This window comes from Montipora capricornis, unplaced genomic scaffold (assembly GCF_036669925.1).
Source record: "Montipora capricornis isolate CH-2021 unplaced genomic scaffold, ASM3666992v2 scaffold_477, whole genome shotgun sequence".
NCBI lineage: Eukaryota > Metazoa > Cnidaria > Anthozoa > Scleractinia > Acroporidae > Montipora > Montipora capricornis.
Genome location: NW_027180214.1, coordinates 185,001 through 197,500, shown reverse-complemented (window position 1 = coordinate 197,500; position 12,500 = coordinate 185,001). Strand labels below are relative to the sequence as shown.

Below are 12,500 nucleotides of genomic sequence, written 5' to 3'. Positions count from 1 at the left end.
TTAAAAACCTGGCTACCGGCCTATTAATTAATCATTTGTCAGAAAGAAGAAATTCCTGTCCTCTTTAAAAAATTGACACGCATTGCTTACGTGTGGTAGTGAAGTAACACAGCGATTTATTCCATGATGTCAACTGAGCTGCGTGTTGTCTTCCAGGAGATTCAAGTTGTCCTTGCGTAATATGTATAGCTCTAACAGTGCACGATATTGTTTTTGTTTTGTCTATTATTGTAGTGCCATGGTAGAAGTCTTGGGTAAATAGCCTGAGAAGACATGTGGTTACTAGCAAAGTACTGAACCCAGAAAGATTGAAGAAAATAAATGGGAAGTGAAAAACATTGTCTTCTGGGATGACATGATGACAGTTGTCTTTGCGTAATATGCAGGTCTAACAGTACACGATATTGTTTTGGTATTGTCTATCATAGTAGCGCCATGGTAGAAGTCTGATACCCTGTTCACACCAAAAAACATGTTTAATTAAACAAAGTTTAACGAAACCATGTTTAATTGAACATGGTTAACTGATCAACTCGTTCACACCGAACTACGAGAGCTGACAACAACGCAGCCTCATGTTCATGCTCAGCCTCGCGTTCGTGTAATTGTAATTGACGTAAAATTGAACAACAATGTAAACAAAATGGCGGATGCGCTAAATATTGCGCTTTTGTTTTGGAAAACACGGAGAGAAGAAAGCCGAAAAATCGCGGAAAGTCGTGCAAAGCTTGCCAGGAGACGACTCTACCGATACCTCCGCCGCAGATGTCTTGTCTCATCTGTATTTTTTTTGTTGTTGGCGCGGCAACTATTTCAATGCGCCCCAAGTTTACGTCGAGTTTGGAGTAAAAGCAGGTCTCAGTCCTTTTGGGAGGAGACCTGCCAAGGCTGGAGCGATAATGATTGGGTAGAGAACTTCAGGATGTCGAAGGATTCGTTTGAATATCTGTGCGCTGAACTATCACCCCATATCGCGAAACAGAACACGAACTTTCGTAAAGCCATTGCAGTTCGCCATCGCGTTGCAATCACTTTGTATTGGCTTGCCGACTCCGCTCGCTACAGAACAATTGGAAACTTGTTTGGCGTTGGAAAATCCACCGTGTGTACCATCGTGAAACACGTATGTGAGGTAGTTGCAGGTATTCTTCTTCCTCGGTATATTTTCTTTCCACAAAATCAGCAAGAAGTACAAGATCAGATCGATGGTTTTAGAGATTGTGCGGGGTTTCCCCAAGTAGTGGCCGCTCTTGACGGTTGCCATGTGCCTATCATTGCACCTCTCCAAAGTCCGGAAGATTACGTGAATCGAAAAGGATTCCACGCAGTAACACTGCAGGGATTGGTTGACAGCAACTATCGTTTTGTTGACATTTTTGTTGGATGGCCGGCGAAAGTTCACGACGCGCGCGTATTTAAAAATTCACCGCTGTTTTGCCACTGCTGGGGCAGTGCAGTCACATGTAGATGGAATTATTTTACAAAGATACTGTAGCTCTGTTTTGGTCCAAATATTCAATTCCATGCCCCTTTCAAATAGGACTCCCCTTCAGGTACTCACCTTCTGTAATAGTCTGGATATTTGGTGGGCCTTGTAAATGCTTCTTGTGGCTATAAAACATCTTGCAAAGTCATTACCCTGTACAGAGCATTAATTTTTGCTCTGCACTGCAGTCCATTTGTGTGAGGGAAATCAAATGGCAGCAGTCATTGTTTCGTTTTCCTCAACAACTTAACAAAAGTATTATCAGTTTTATGTACAATTATTCAATTGATCAGCTCACAGATAACACACATGACTCAAATAATTATTTCAATGTATTGGAATATTAAGTTTTACTTATTTTAAATCATACATTGAACTTATAGACAGTTTAAGCTGCTGTAGCTGTTTTGTTGCATTTGTTTTATAATAATAAAGAATTCTTAAATGAATTAACAATATACAGGAAAAGAGCACACTATTCTGATTTTCAAATTACAGTGTGGCATGAAAAAATCTACTATTAACTGCATTGAGATGAAATCAAAGACTTAAGACAGGTATAAAAAGGAAACACTACATTCCTGCATTCTTATGGAAAAATACTATACATGAAATATCAGATAGAAATTGTATCAAGGCCTGCAAATTTTTGTTTTCTGCAGTAAATTTTGAAAAAAAATTCAAACTGGCTGAATTTGTTCATGTGAAAAAGCAAGACATTGAAAATCACAAAAAAGAACTCAATTGCCACAATGTTATAATGTTATATCATAGCTGGGGCGGTGCAGTCACATGTAGATGGAATTATTTTACAAAGATGCTGTAGCTCTGTTTTGGTCCAAATATTCAATTCCATGATGTGACACTGCCCTTTTAGCAACTTGGAATTAATTAACAGAAGAACAGAACTTAAAAAAAAAGACTCTCTTCTAAAATTTAATTTCAGATTGCCTTTGAAACTTTCTCTGAGCCTGCAGGCAGCTGAGAGCAGTAAGAGGATGCTGTATTTCTTACAGTACATTCAACACTTCTGACTGGGGCAAGAGCCGTACGATTATCAAGTGTCTTTTTCGGGAGTAACAAGAATGCCATATTTTGCGGTTTCCATAGTATGAGAAATTGATGTGTCCCACTCAAGCAGATAGTGCAATTTTGAGAACTTCACTCATATTTTTGTACTCAAGCTAGTCCATGTGATTTCTTATGATATACAGTTTATAGGCATTGCTGTTAATACATTATTGTCAGTCTGTTTTGGGGTGGACTCTTGATGAATCTGATTATTGCACATGCACATTGTTGCCCTAAGCAACTATTTATTAGTTGAGGAATATTGGAATTCCCTAGGAATAAGATTTAGAAAAAAATGTGGAAGGTCTAGTGAAAATCTCTGGAATTCTTGGTGGGTAAACATAAATTGTAGGAAATTCTCCAATAGTAAACACATAAATAATAGTGCATTTCTTGGGGGGAGCCCATGTCTGACCAGTGCATTTTAATGCATTTATTTATGGGTATATATGTACATAGTTAATCTAGGGACTGGTTATGAAACCCTGGGAATTTCAAAAGCAGGAACAATAAAGTCGCAATTAGATGTTGAACCGACCGTGACCCTGCACAATCTTTTGCTTTTGGTTCACAAGTTAATTTCGAATAAATTAGTCGAAGCTTTTGATTGGTTATCCTGCCGAAAAAAGCCTGTTTTTGTCGGGTTTTGTGCAGGGTCAAGGCCAAAAAAGCGAACAAAAACATGAAACAAAGAAACTTGTCGAGTTTCATAACCAGCCTACATCTATTAACTATGGTATGTACCAGTAACAGTGAAAAGCCATATGCATCATTCCTCAACAGAGGAAATACACTACAAATGAACATGTACACAGACTCGATACTAAAATATCTGTCCAACATAAAAAACAGGCATAGGAGACCCAAGCTCAATATTTGAACAGTATTGAAAACGGCGGTCAAAATGAGCCGAAACATTTTGAGCAATAAATAACAGCGAATTAATTAACGATACAATTTGGATGCCGTAAAATTCAACATAAGAAATATAATTTCAAGGAATGAAAGTTTCAAAATCGCTCATAAGCTAGTCTAATTTCTTTTAACGGCTCGCACAAAATGGCAAGAAACTTACGCAGGTACTTGGTTCTACTTGTGAAGAACCTGCGCCAGTTTCAGGAGAAATTCTTGATCCTCCTTCTTTCGCTTCTCCGCTCTTTCCTCCTCTCGCCTTTCTCTTGCCGCTTCAGCTTCGAGGAAGCTCTTGTCAGCCGCTTGCTGATACTCCACAAAGGACTCAAACACTTTATCAAACTTTGCAAATACATCAGAAGCGGTTTTCCTCTTTTTATTTGCCTTCAATACGGCCGACTGACGGGGTACCGGCTTCTCTGTTTCATCGGCTTCCGTCGCACCTGAAGGAACACCATGGCGACCGCCAAAACTTCAATGGGTTGCATAAACGTTATAGCCAAGTGAGAAATAAAAAATGTTTGATTTATGGTATAGTTATCTCAATATTACACTGTAATACGGATACACCTGTCTTGTATCTGCTTGTACAGTACGCATATCAAAAACTCTCAAATACGGTATTCAAACATGCTGATTGAACAAAACTTTCACAGACGTCCGTCTCGATGTTGCTTTTGGACACAATTCTATTGTCTGGCCCTCCAATCGGAGAGCATTTTATAACTCTTACCTGTCACCGCTGTCAAATAATTCAGAGGTTTGTGAAGGTTTTCTGACTTTTCTTTGCTGCTGCCAGGGTTGTTTACGTTTGGCTCAACGTTTTCTGCGCTTGTTATTTCTTCATCATCGACCCCATCTATGGAAATTGTTTCGGACTGTATAATAGCCCAATTCCGATATGTTTTGCCGCTAGAGACTGGTAGTGAATTTGAACGCGCAAGCGAGGCTTAGGGGAATAGTTTTCAAGATGGAGGAGCAATTCGAAGGTAGAAATGTTGCTTGGTTGAAAGAGTATTTGACAAAGCGAGGAATACAAGTTTCCGACCAAGGTGGTGCAAAACGTAAAGCAGAACTAGTAGAGCTCGCCCAGAAAGCTTTTAAAATGAAATTACCAAAGCTCGACGAAGAGGACGAAGACTTGACGAAAGTTATCGAACAGAAACTGGAAACCGACAAAGGACGTCTTCCACGACCTGAGCTTATCCAGAACTGGTCCTATGATTTTTCTGGCATGCCGGAATTCACTTTTCCCGATCTCTATACGTATTTGATTGGTTCTGAGGAAGAAAACACGGCAGAAAAGCTTAAATCTTTTAAAAGCTTGCAAGGGTATAAATTGTTTGCAGATGGTCATGTACAGGATTGTTCAGTGTATAAGGTGAAGGACATGGAACATTGCTTTTTTCGCTTCAAAGTTTTACCAACTGAGAGGTCTAAAACAGATACAAAGAAAGCCACATACGATGGATTTGTTATTCTGGAAAACTCCGGAGCTGTAAAAAGTGGATTTTGTCCTTGTAAAGAAGGGTTAGTATTACATGTACTGTATGAACCTACATTCATACTTGTTCATTTTTGTGCTAATTTTGTTTATTATACACTAAAAACGTTTTCAGGAAAAAAAAATGCAATTAGGTTATTTAGCTATTCTTCGCAGTATCATTCTGACCACCGAACACTTCTTCAGGTTTTAGACTGACTATGCTTATTCATGTTGAATGTGTAGTATGACATAATGTACTTTATTTTTCACAGGTATTTTATTTTCAGTTTTAAAAATAGTTGTTTCCTCTCATAACTGGATAGCATATTTGAATGTGTAGTATGTATATGTCGTAAATATTGTGCTAACCAAAGTTAAAAGAACTTCTTGTTTGATATTCATAGTTTGGATGGAACCTGCCGTCATGTTGCTGCGGTCTTGTTTGACCTTGAACACACTGCTCGGGTAAATGATTTGAAGTCCTGTACATCAGGTGAATGTCAATGGATTAAACGTGCTAAACCAAACACCAATTGCTGTTTATTACAAAACCTTAAACTTACAAAATTGGAATATGGAAAACAAGAAAAAACGTGCCCTACTGTAGAAAATTTTGAACCAAGAACAAGGAACCCTGATCCAAGTACACTTTACAGAAAGCTTAGAGATGGTTTGCAAAATGTCTGTAATAGTGCTGTAGCTCTACATGTGTTACCTCAGCCTGAGCTTCCAAATGTAAGTGAAAAAATTCTGCAATCATTCATCAGCGCAGATGAACATGTCGATTGTGTGGAAGAGGTAGAGGGTGTGGAGATTTTCACAGTTTCTGAAATTAGAGATAGATTTGTTTCCGAATGTGGCCCTATTGAATCAGCTGATGCAGAGAAAGTGTCCCAATTCTTTGAGGAAATAGCAGTAACTCAAAAGCAAGCTGACATGATCTGTGAGAAAAAAAAGAACCAGGGGCAGACTGATTTTTGGTCAAAGCAGAGAACAGGAAGGACTTACAGGGTCAAACTTTTATCGAATTTGTCACCTTCCGGAGAACACAAACAAGGATAACATTTTAAAAGAACTTTTAAATTATCATCCCATTCCACCAAAAAAGCAACCAGAGCAATTTAGATGGGGGCATGAAAAAGAGAACTCGGCATTAGACTTGCACTTAAAAAAGCTTCGAAAAAAGCACAAGGGATTGGTTATTTGCAAAAGTGGCCTTGTTGTTAATGTGTCCTGGCTACACCTTGGCGCAAGCCCGCATGGTATTTGTCATTGCCTCTGCTGTGCAAAGAGGGTAATAGAGGTAAAAAGTCTTTTTTCTAAACGTAGTCTGCCCCCTCACATTGCTGCATCTGAATATGTACATAAAGTAGACGGAAAGTATCATCTTAAGAGAGAAACAAAATGGTACCGGTATTACCAAATCCAAGGTGAACTTGCTACAACTGGTCTGTTAATGGCAGATTTAATTATTTACACTGACAAGGGAATCATGATTGTTGAAGTGGAGTTCAATAGAGACTTTTGGGAAGCCATGTTAAAGAAGTTGACTACCTTTTATAAAGATTATTTAGTGCCAGAACTGTTGACCCAAAAAATATACAAGCAACTGTTATGAATTTATCTTGTGCATGCATTTACTTAATTGCTTCCTTTTGGTCATGAAATAATCTCCATTTGTTATTATTTTAGCTTGAATCATTGATTAATTAAAATCTTTGAATAAGAAGACACTTGTGTTTATTACATGTCAGTGAATTTTGAATGTTGACTAATGTCTGATTTTTTGACTGATTTGTCATCCAACTCAAAATTGTTTGATTGCTGCAATAGTACTCTGATACTTTGTACATTCTTGTAGTTTGTATATCTAGCCAACTATTACTAGTGAAATGGATAAAGATAATGGAAAGAAAACAACACCTTTTAAAATAATGGTTGGCTCTGGCTCTAGTTCTCATATTTCCCTTCCTTCCACCATAAAGTTTCTTGGATCTGCTGCACAGGTTAATAACAGTATAGAATAGCAAAATAATTGTTGCAAGAAGTGTTTGGTCCCTGTTACTAATCAATAAAGTAGTAAAGTTTTTTTAGTCCAGAAATTAATTGTGCCTACATGTAACTGTTTCATAACTTGGACCTTCTTTGTAGTTTTCCCAGTTTAAATAAAAGTTATTTCATTTTGTCTTATATTGCTTGGTAATGTTGATTTTGTTTTCCCCAAGTAAAACAATACTCTCCCACATTTAAAGACCCATTTATGGCTGTGTGGGCCACTAGGTTCCACACTAGTGTATTACTTTGCAAGTGGAGGCAAGAGATTACACAATGCAGCACAAATAGTGACTTCCTGATCCATATTCTTGACTGCTGACAATGGAATATTCCCTTGCAGGATCCTGAACTCCTTCATTCGTTCAATGGCTCTCTCAACGTGGATCCTGACTTTTGCGATTGAGCTAGTTTGCTTGCGTGCTTTTCTTGACAGCTGCTTACCTGACAAAATTAACAATTTTTTAATATCTTATTTATGTTTTAAAATAACGTGGCCTGCACTGCTTTCAGTTTCTGTTGAAGTATTACCTTTAGTGAAGGGTGGTATGTTAAGCTTTACTCCTTTCTTAGTAAGGAGATCTCTCACAGTAAATCCTCTGTCTGCCATAACATGGTCTCCTTCCTTTAGAAGATCAAGTAGGCCACTTTCTTGGGTTACACGTCGATCACCTGTACTCCCTGTCCATAACTTTGAAACAAAAGAAAAAGCCCCTGATGGTGTTATACCAACCAAGAGTTTTACAGTGTTGTGATGTTTATAGTCGCTCCAAGTTGCTTTTTGGGCGCTGGGAGAAGAAGGCTTTTCAATAAAGAACTCCGTACAGTCTATTATTATTCTAGTGTCAAGGTATTTGGAGAAAGAAGAAGGCATATGTACCCTGACCTCTTCTTTTGATGGCCAGCGAAGTAATGACTCCTTGAAAGTGAGGGCTAAGAAATGGATCCAGGTTATGTAAACTCGGCTTACTGTGCTCTTGGTCACAGAGAACAGTAAGAGGATGCTGTATTTCTTACAGTACATTCAACACTTCTGACTGGGGCAAGAGCCGTACGATTATCAAGTGTATTTTTCGGGAGTAACAAGAATGCCATATTTTGCGGTTTCCATAGTATGAGAAATTGATGTGTCCCACTCAAGCAGATAGTGCAATTTTGAGAACTTCACTCATATTTTTGTACTCAAGCTAGTCCATGTGATTTCTTATGATATACAGTTTATAGGCATTGCTGTTAATACATTATTGTCAGTCTGTTTTGGGGTGGACTCTTGATGAATCTGATTATTGCACATGCACATTGTTGCCCTAAGCAACTATTTATTAGTTGAGGAATATTGGAATTCCCTAGGAATAAGATTTAGAAAAAAATGTGGAAGGTCTAGTGAAAATCTCTGGAATTCTTGGTGGGTAAACATAAATTGTAGGAAATTCTCCAATAGTAAACACATAAATAATAGTGCATTTCTTGGGGGGAGCCCATGTCTGACCAGTGCATTTTAATGCATTTATTTATGGGTATATATGTACATAGTTAATCTAGGGACTGGTTATGAAACCCTGGGAATTTCAAAAGCAGGAACAATAAAGTCGCAATTAGATGTTGAACCGACCGTGACCCTGCACAATCTTTTGCTTTTGGTTCACAAGTTAATTTCGAATAAATTAGTCGAAGCTTTTGATTGGTTATCCTGCCGAAAAAAGCCTGTTTTTGTCGGGTTTTGTGCAGGGTCAAGGCCAAAAAAGCGAACAAAAACATGAAACAAAGAAACTTGTCGAGTTTCATAACCAGCCTACATCTATTAACTATGGTATGTACCAGTAACAGTGAAAAGCCATATGCATCATTCCTCAACAGAGGAGATACACTACAAATGAACATGTACACAGACTCGATACTAAAATATCTGTCCAACATAAAAAACAGGCATAGGAGACCCAAGCTCAATATTTGAACAGTATTGAAAACGGCGGTTAAAATGAGCCGAAACATTTTGAGCAATAAATAACAGCGAATTAATTAACGATACAATTCGGATGCCGTAAAATTCAACATAAGAAATATAATTTCAAGGAATGAAAGTTTCAAAATCGCTCATAAGCTAGTCTAATTTCTTTTAACGGCTCGCACAAAATGGCAAGAAACTTACGCAGGTACTTGGTTCTACTTGTGAAGAACCTGCGCCAGTTTCAGGAGAAATTCTTGATCCTCCTTCTTTCGCTTCTCCGCTCTTTCCTCCTCTCGCCTTTCTCTTGCCGCTTCAGCTTCGAGGAAGCTCTTGTCAGCCGCTTGCTGATACTCCACAAAGGAGTTAAAAACAATCTTTAACTTTGTAAATACATCAGAAGCGGTTTTCCTCTTTTTATTTGCCTTCAATACGGCCGACTGACGGGGTACCGGCTTCTCTGTTTCATCGGCTTCCGTCGCACCTGAAGGAACACCATGGCGACCGCCAAAACTTCAATGGGTTGCATAAACGTTATAGCCAAGTGAGAAATAAAAAATGTTTGATTTATGGTATAGTTATCTCAATATTACACTGTAATACGGATACACCTGTCTTGTATCTGCTTGTACAGTACGCATATCAAAAACTCTCAAATACGGTATTCAAACATGCTGATTGAACAAAACTTTCACAGACGTCCGTCTCGATGTTGCTTTTGGACACAATTCTATTGTCTGGCCCTCCAATCGGAGAGCATTTTATAACTCTTACCTGTCACCGCTGTCAAATAATTCAGAGGTTTGTGAAGGTTTTCTGACTTTTCTTTGCTGCTGCCAGGGTTGTTTACGTTTGGCTCAACGTTTTCTGCGCTTGTTATTTCTTCATCATCGACCCCATCTATGGAAATTGTTGCGGACTGTATAATAGCCCAATTCCGATATGTTTTGCCGCTAGAGACTGGTAGTGAATTTGAACGCGCAAGCGAGGCTTAGGGGAATAGTTTTCAAGATGGAGGAGCAATTCGAAGGTAGAAATGTTGCTTGGTTGAAAGAGTATTTGACAAAGCGAGGAATACAAGTTTCCGACCAAGGTGGTGCAAAACGTAAAGCAGAACTAGTAGAGCTCGCCCAGAAAGCTTTTAAAATGAAATTACCAAAGCTCGACGAAGAGGACGAAGACTTGACGAAAGTTATCGAACAGAAACTGGAAACCGACAAAGGACGTCTTCCACGACCTGAGCTTATCCAGAACTGGTCCTATGATTTTTCTGGCATGCCGGAATTCACTTTTCCCGATCTCTATACGTATTTGATTGGTTCTGAGGAAGAATACACGGCAGAAAAGCTTAAATCTTTTAAAAGCTTGCAAGGGTATAAATTGTTTGCAGATGGTCATGTACAGGATTGTTCAGTGTATAAGGTGAAGGACATGGAACATTGCTTTTTTCGCTTCAAAGTTTTACCAACTGAGAGGTCTAAAACAGATACAAAGAAAGCCACATACGATGGATTTGTTATTCTGGAAAACTCCGGAGCTGTAAAAAGTGGATTTTGTCCTTGTAAAGGAGGGTTAGTATTACATGTACTGTATGAACCTACATTCATACTTGTTCATTTTTGTGCTAATTTTGTTTATTATACACTAAAAACGTTTTCAGGAAAAAAAAATGCAATTAGGTTATTTAGCTATTCTTCGCAGTATCATTCTGACCACCGAACACTTCTTCAGGTTTTAGACTGACTATGCTTATTCATGTTGAATGTGTAGTATGACATAATGTACTTTATTTTTCACAGGTATTTTATTTTCAGTTTTAAAAATAGTTGTTTCCTCTCATAACTGGATAGCATATTTGAATGTGTAGTATGTATATGTCGTAAATATTGTGCTAACCAAAGTTAAAAGAACTTCTTGTTTGATATTCATAGTTTGGATGGAACCTGCCGTCATGTTGCTGCGGTCTTGTTTGACCTTGAACACACTGCTCGGGTAAATGATTTGAAGTCCTGTACATCAGGTGAATGTCAATGGATTAAACGTGCTAAACCAAACACCAATTGCTGTTTATTACAAAACCTTAAACTTACAAAATTGGAATATGGAAAACAAGAAAAAACGTGCCCTACTGTAGAAAATTTTGAACCAAGAACAAGGAACCCTGATCCAAGTACACTTTACAGAAAGCTTAGAGATGGTTTGCAAAATGTCTGTAATAGTGCTGTAGCTCTACATGTGTTACCTCAGCCTGAGCTTCCAAATGTAAGTGAAAAAATTCTGCAATCATTCATCAGCGCAGATGAACATGTCGATTGTGTGGAAGAGGTAGAGGGTGTGGAGATTTTCTCAGTTTCTGAAATTAGAGATAGATTTGTTTCTGAATGTGGCCTTATTGAATCAGCTGATGCAGAGAAAGTGTCCCAATTCTTTGAGGAAATAGCAGTAACTCAAAAGCAAGCTGACATGATCTGTGAGAAAAAAAAGAACCAGGGGCAGACTGATTTTTGGTCAAAGCAGAGAACAGGAAGACTTACAGGGTCAAACTTTTATCGAATTTGTCACCTTCCGGAGAACACAAACAAGGATAACATTTTAAAAGAACTTTTAAATTATCATCCCATTCCACCAAAAAAGCAACCAGAGCAATTTAGATGGGGGCATGAAAAAGAGAACTCGGCATTAGACTTGCACTTAAAAAAGCTTCGAAAAAAGCACAAGGGATTGGTTATTTGCAAAAGTGGCCTTGTTGTTAATGTGTCCTGGCCACACCTTGGTGCAAGCCCAGATGGTATTCGTCATTGCCTCTGCTGTGCAAAGAGGGTAATTGAGGTAAAAAGTCTTTTTTCTAAACGTAGTCTGCCCCCTCACATTGCTGCATCTGAATATGTACATAAAGTAGACGGAAAGTATCATCTTAAGAGAGAAACAAAATGGTACCGGTATTACCAAATCCAAGGTGAACTTGCTACAACTGGTCTGTTAATGGCAGATTTAATTATTTACACTGACAAGGGAATCATGATTGTTGAAGTGGAGTTCAATAGAGACTTTTGGGAAGCCATGTTAAAGAAGTTGACTACCTTTTATAAAGATTATTTAGTGCCAGAACTGTTGACCCAAAAAATATACAAGCAACTGTCATGAATTTATCTTGTGCATGCATTTACTTAATTGCTTCCTTTTGGTCATGAAATAATCTCCATTTGTTATTATTTTAGCTTGAATCATTGATTAATTAAAATCTTTGAATAAGAAGACACTTGTGTTTATTACATGTCAGTGAATTTTGAATGTTGACTAATGTCTGATTTTTTGACTGATTTGTCATCCAACTCAAAATTGTTTGATTGCTGCAATAGTACTCTGATACTTTGTACATTCTTGTAGTTTGTATATCTAGCCAACTATTACTAGTGAAATGGATAAAGATAATGGAAAGAAAACAACACCTTTTAAAATAATGGTTGGCTCTGGCTCTAGTTCTCATATTTCCCTTCCTTCCACCATAAAGTTTCTTGGATCTGCTGCACAGGTTAATAACAGTATAG

At 38.0% G+C, this 12,500-nt stretch overlaps 3 protein-coding genes across 3 annotated transcripts in view; 2 read left to right on the top strand and 1 right to left on the bottom strand.

The window, feature by feature from the left end:
* The first annotated feature begins 643 nt into the window (after window positions 1-643).
* LOC138036326 (uncharacterized) lies at window positions 644-1,495 on the top strand. Its single transcript, XM_068882648.1, has one exon. The coding sequence runs from the start codon at window positions 644-646 to the stop codon at window positions 1,493-1,495; it is 852 nt and encodes a 283-aa protein (XP_068738749.1).
* Window positions 1,496-7,251: 5,756 nt separating this feature from the next.
* LOC138036325 (uncharacterized) lies at window positions 7,252-7,881 on the bottom strand. The gene is made up of 2 exons (XM_068882647.1): window positions 7,539-7,881; window positions 7,252-7,451 (listed from the first exon to the last, which is right to left on the bottom strand). Exons 1-2 carry the CDS (start codon window positions 7,879-7,881, stop codon window positions 7,252-7,254), a joined length of 543 nt encoding a protein of 180 aa, XP_068738748.1.
* Window positions 7,882-9,976: 2,095 nt separating this feature from the next.
* The window catches only part of LOC138036337 (uncharacterized), a 2,653-nt gene continuing 129 nt past the window's right edge, over window positions 9,977-12,500 (top strand). The window contains exons 1-2 of the mRNA XM_068882657.1: window positions 9,977-10,523; window positions 10,884-12,500. The exon at window positions 10,884-12,500 is cut by the window's right edge and continues 129 nt beyond it. Of these exons, the coding sequence (XP_068738758.1) occupies window positions 10,099-10,523; window positions 10,884-12,096 (1,638 nt within the window). The 5' untranslated portion in view covers window positions 9,977-10,098 and the 3' untranslated portion in view covers window positions 12,097-12,500. The remainder of the gene's footprint in view (window positions 10,524-10,883) is intronic.

Bases quoted from the DNA above. Each gene is read 5' to 3' on its own strand.
- LOC138036326 (XM_068882648.1), top strand. From the start codon at position 644: ATGGCGGATGCGCTAAATATTGCGCTTTTGTTTTGGAAAACACGGAGA.
- LOC138036325 (XM_068882647.1), bottom strand. From the start codon at position 7,881: ATGCCTTCTTCTTTCTCCAAATACCTTGACACTAGAATAATAATAGAC. The intron at 7,452-7,538 runs GTAATACTTCAA...TAATTTTGTCAG, and splicing joins CATACCACCCTTCACTAAAG to GTAAGCAGCTGTCAAGAAAA.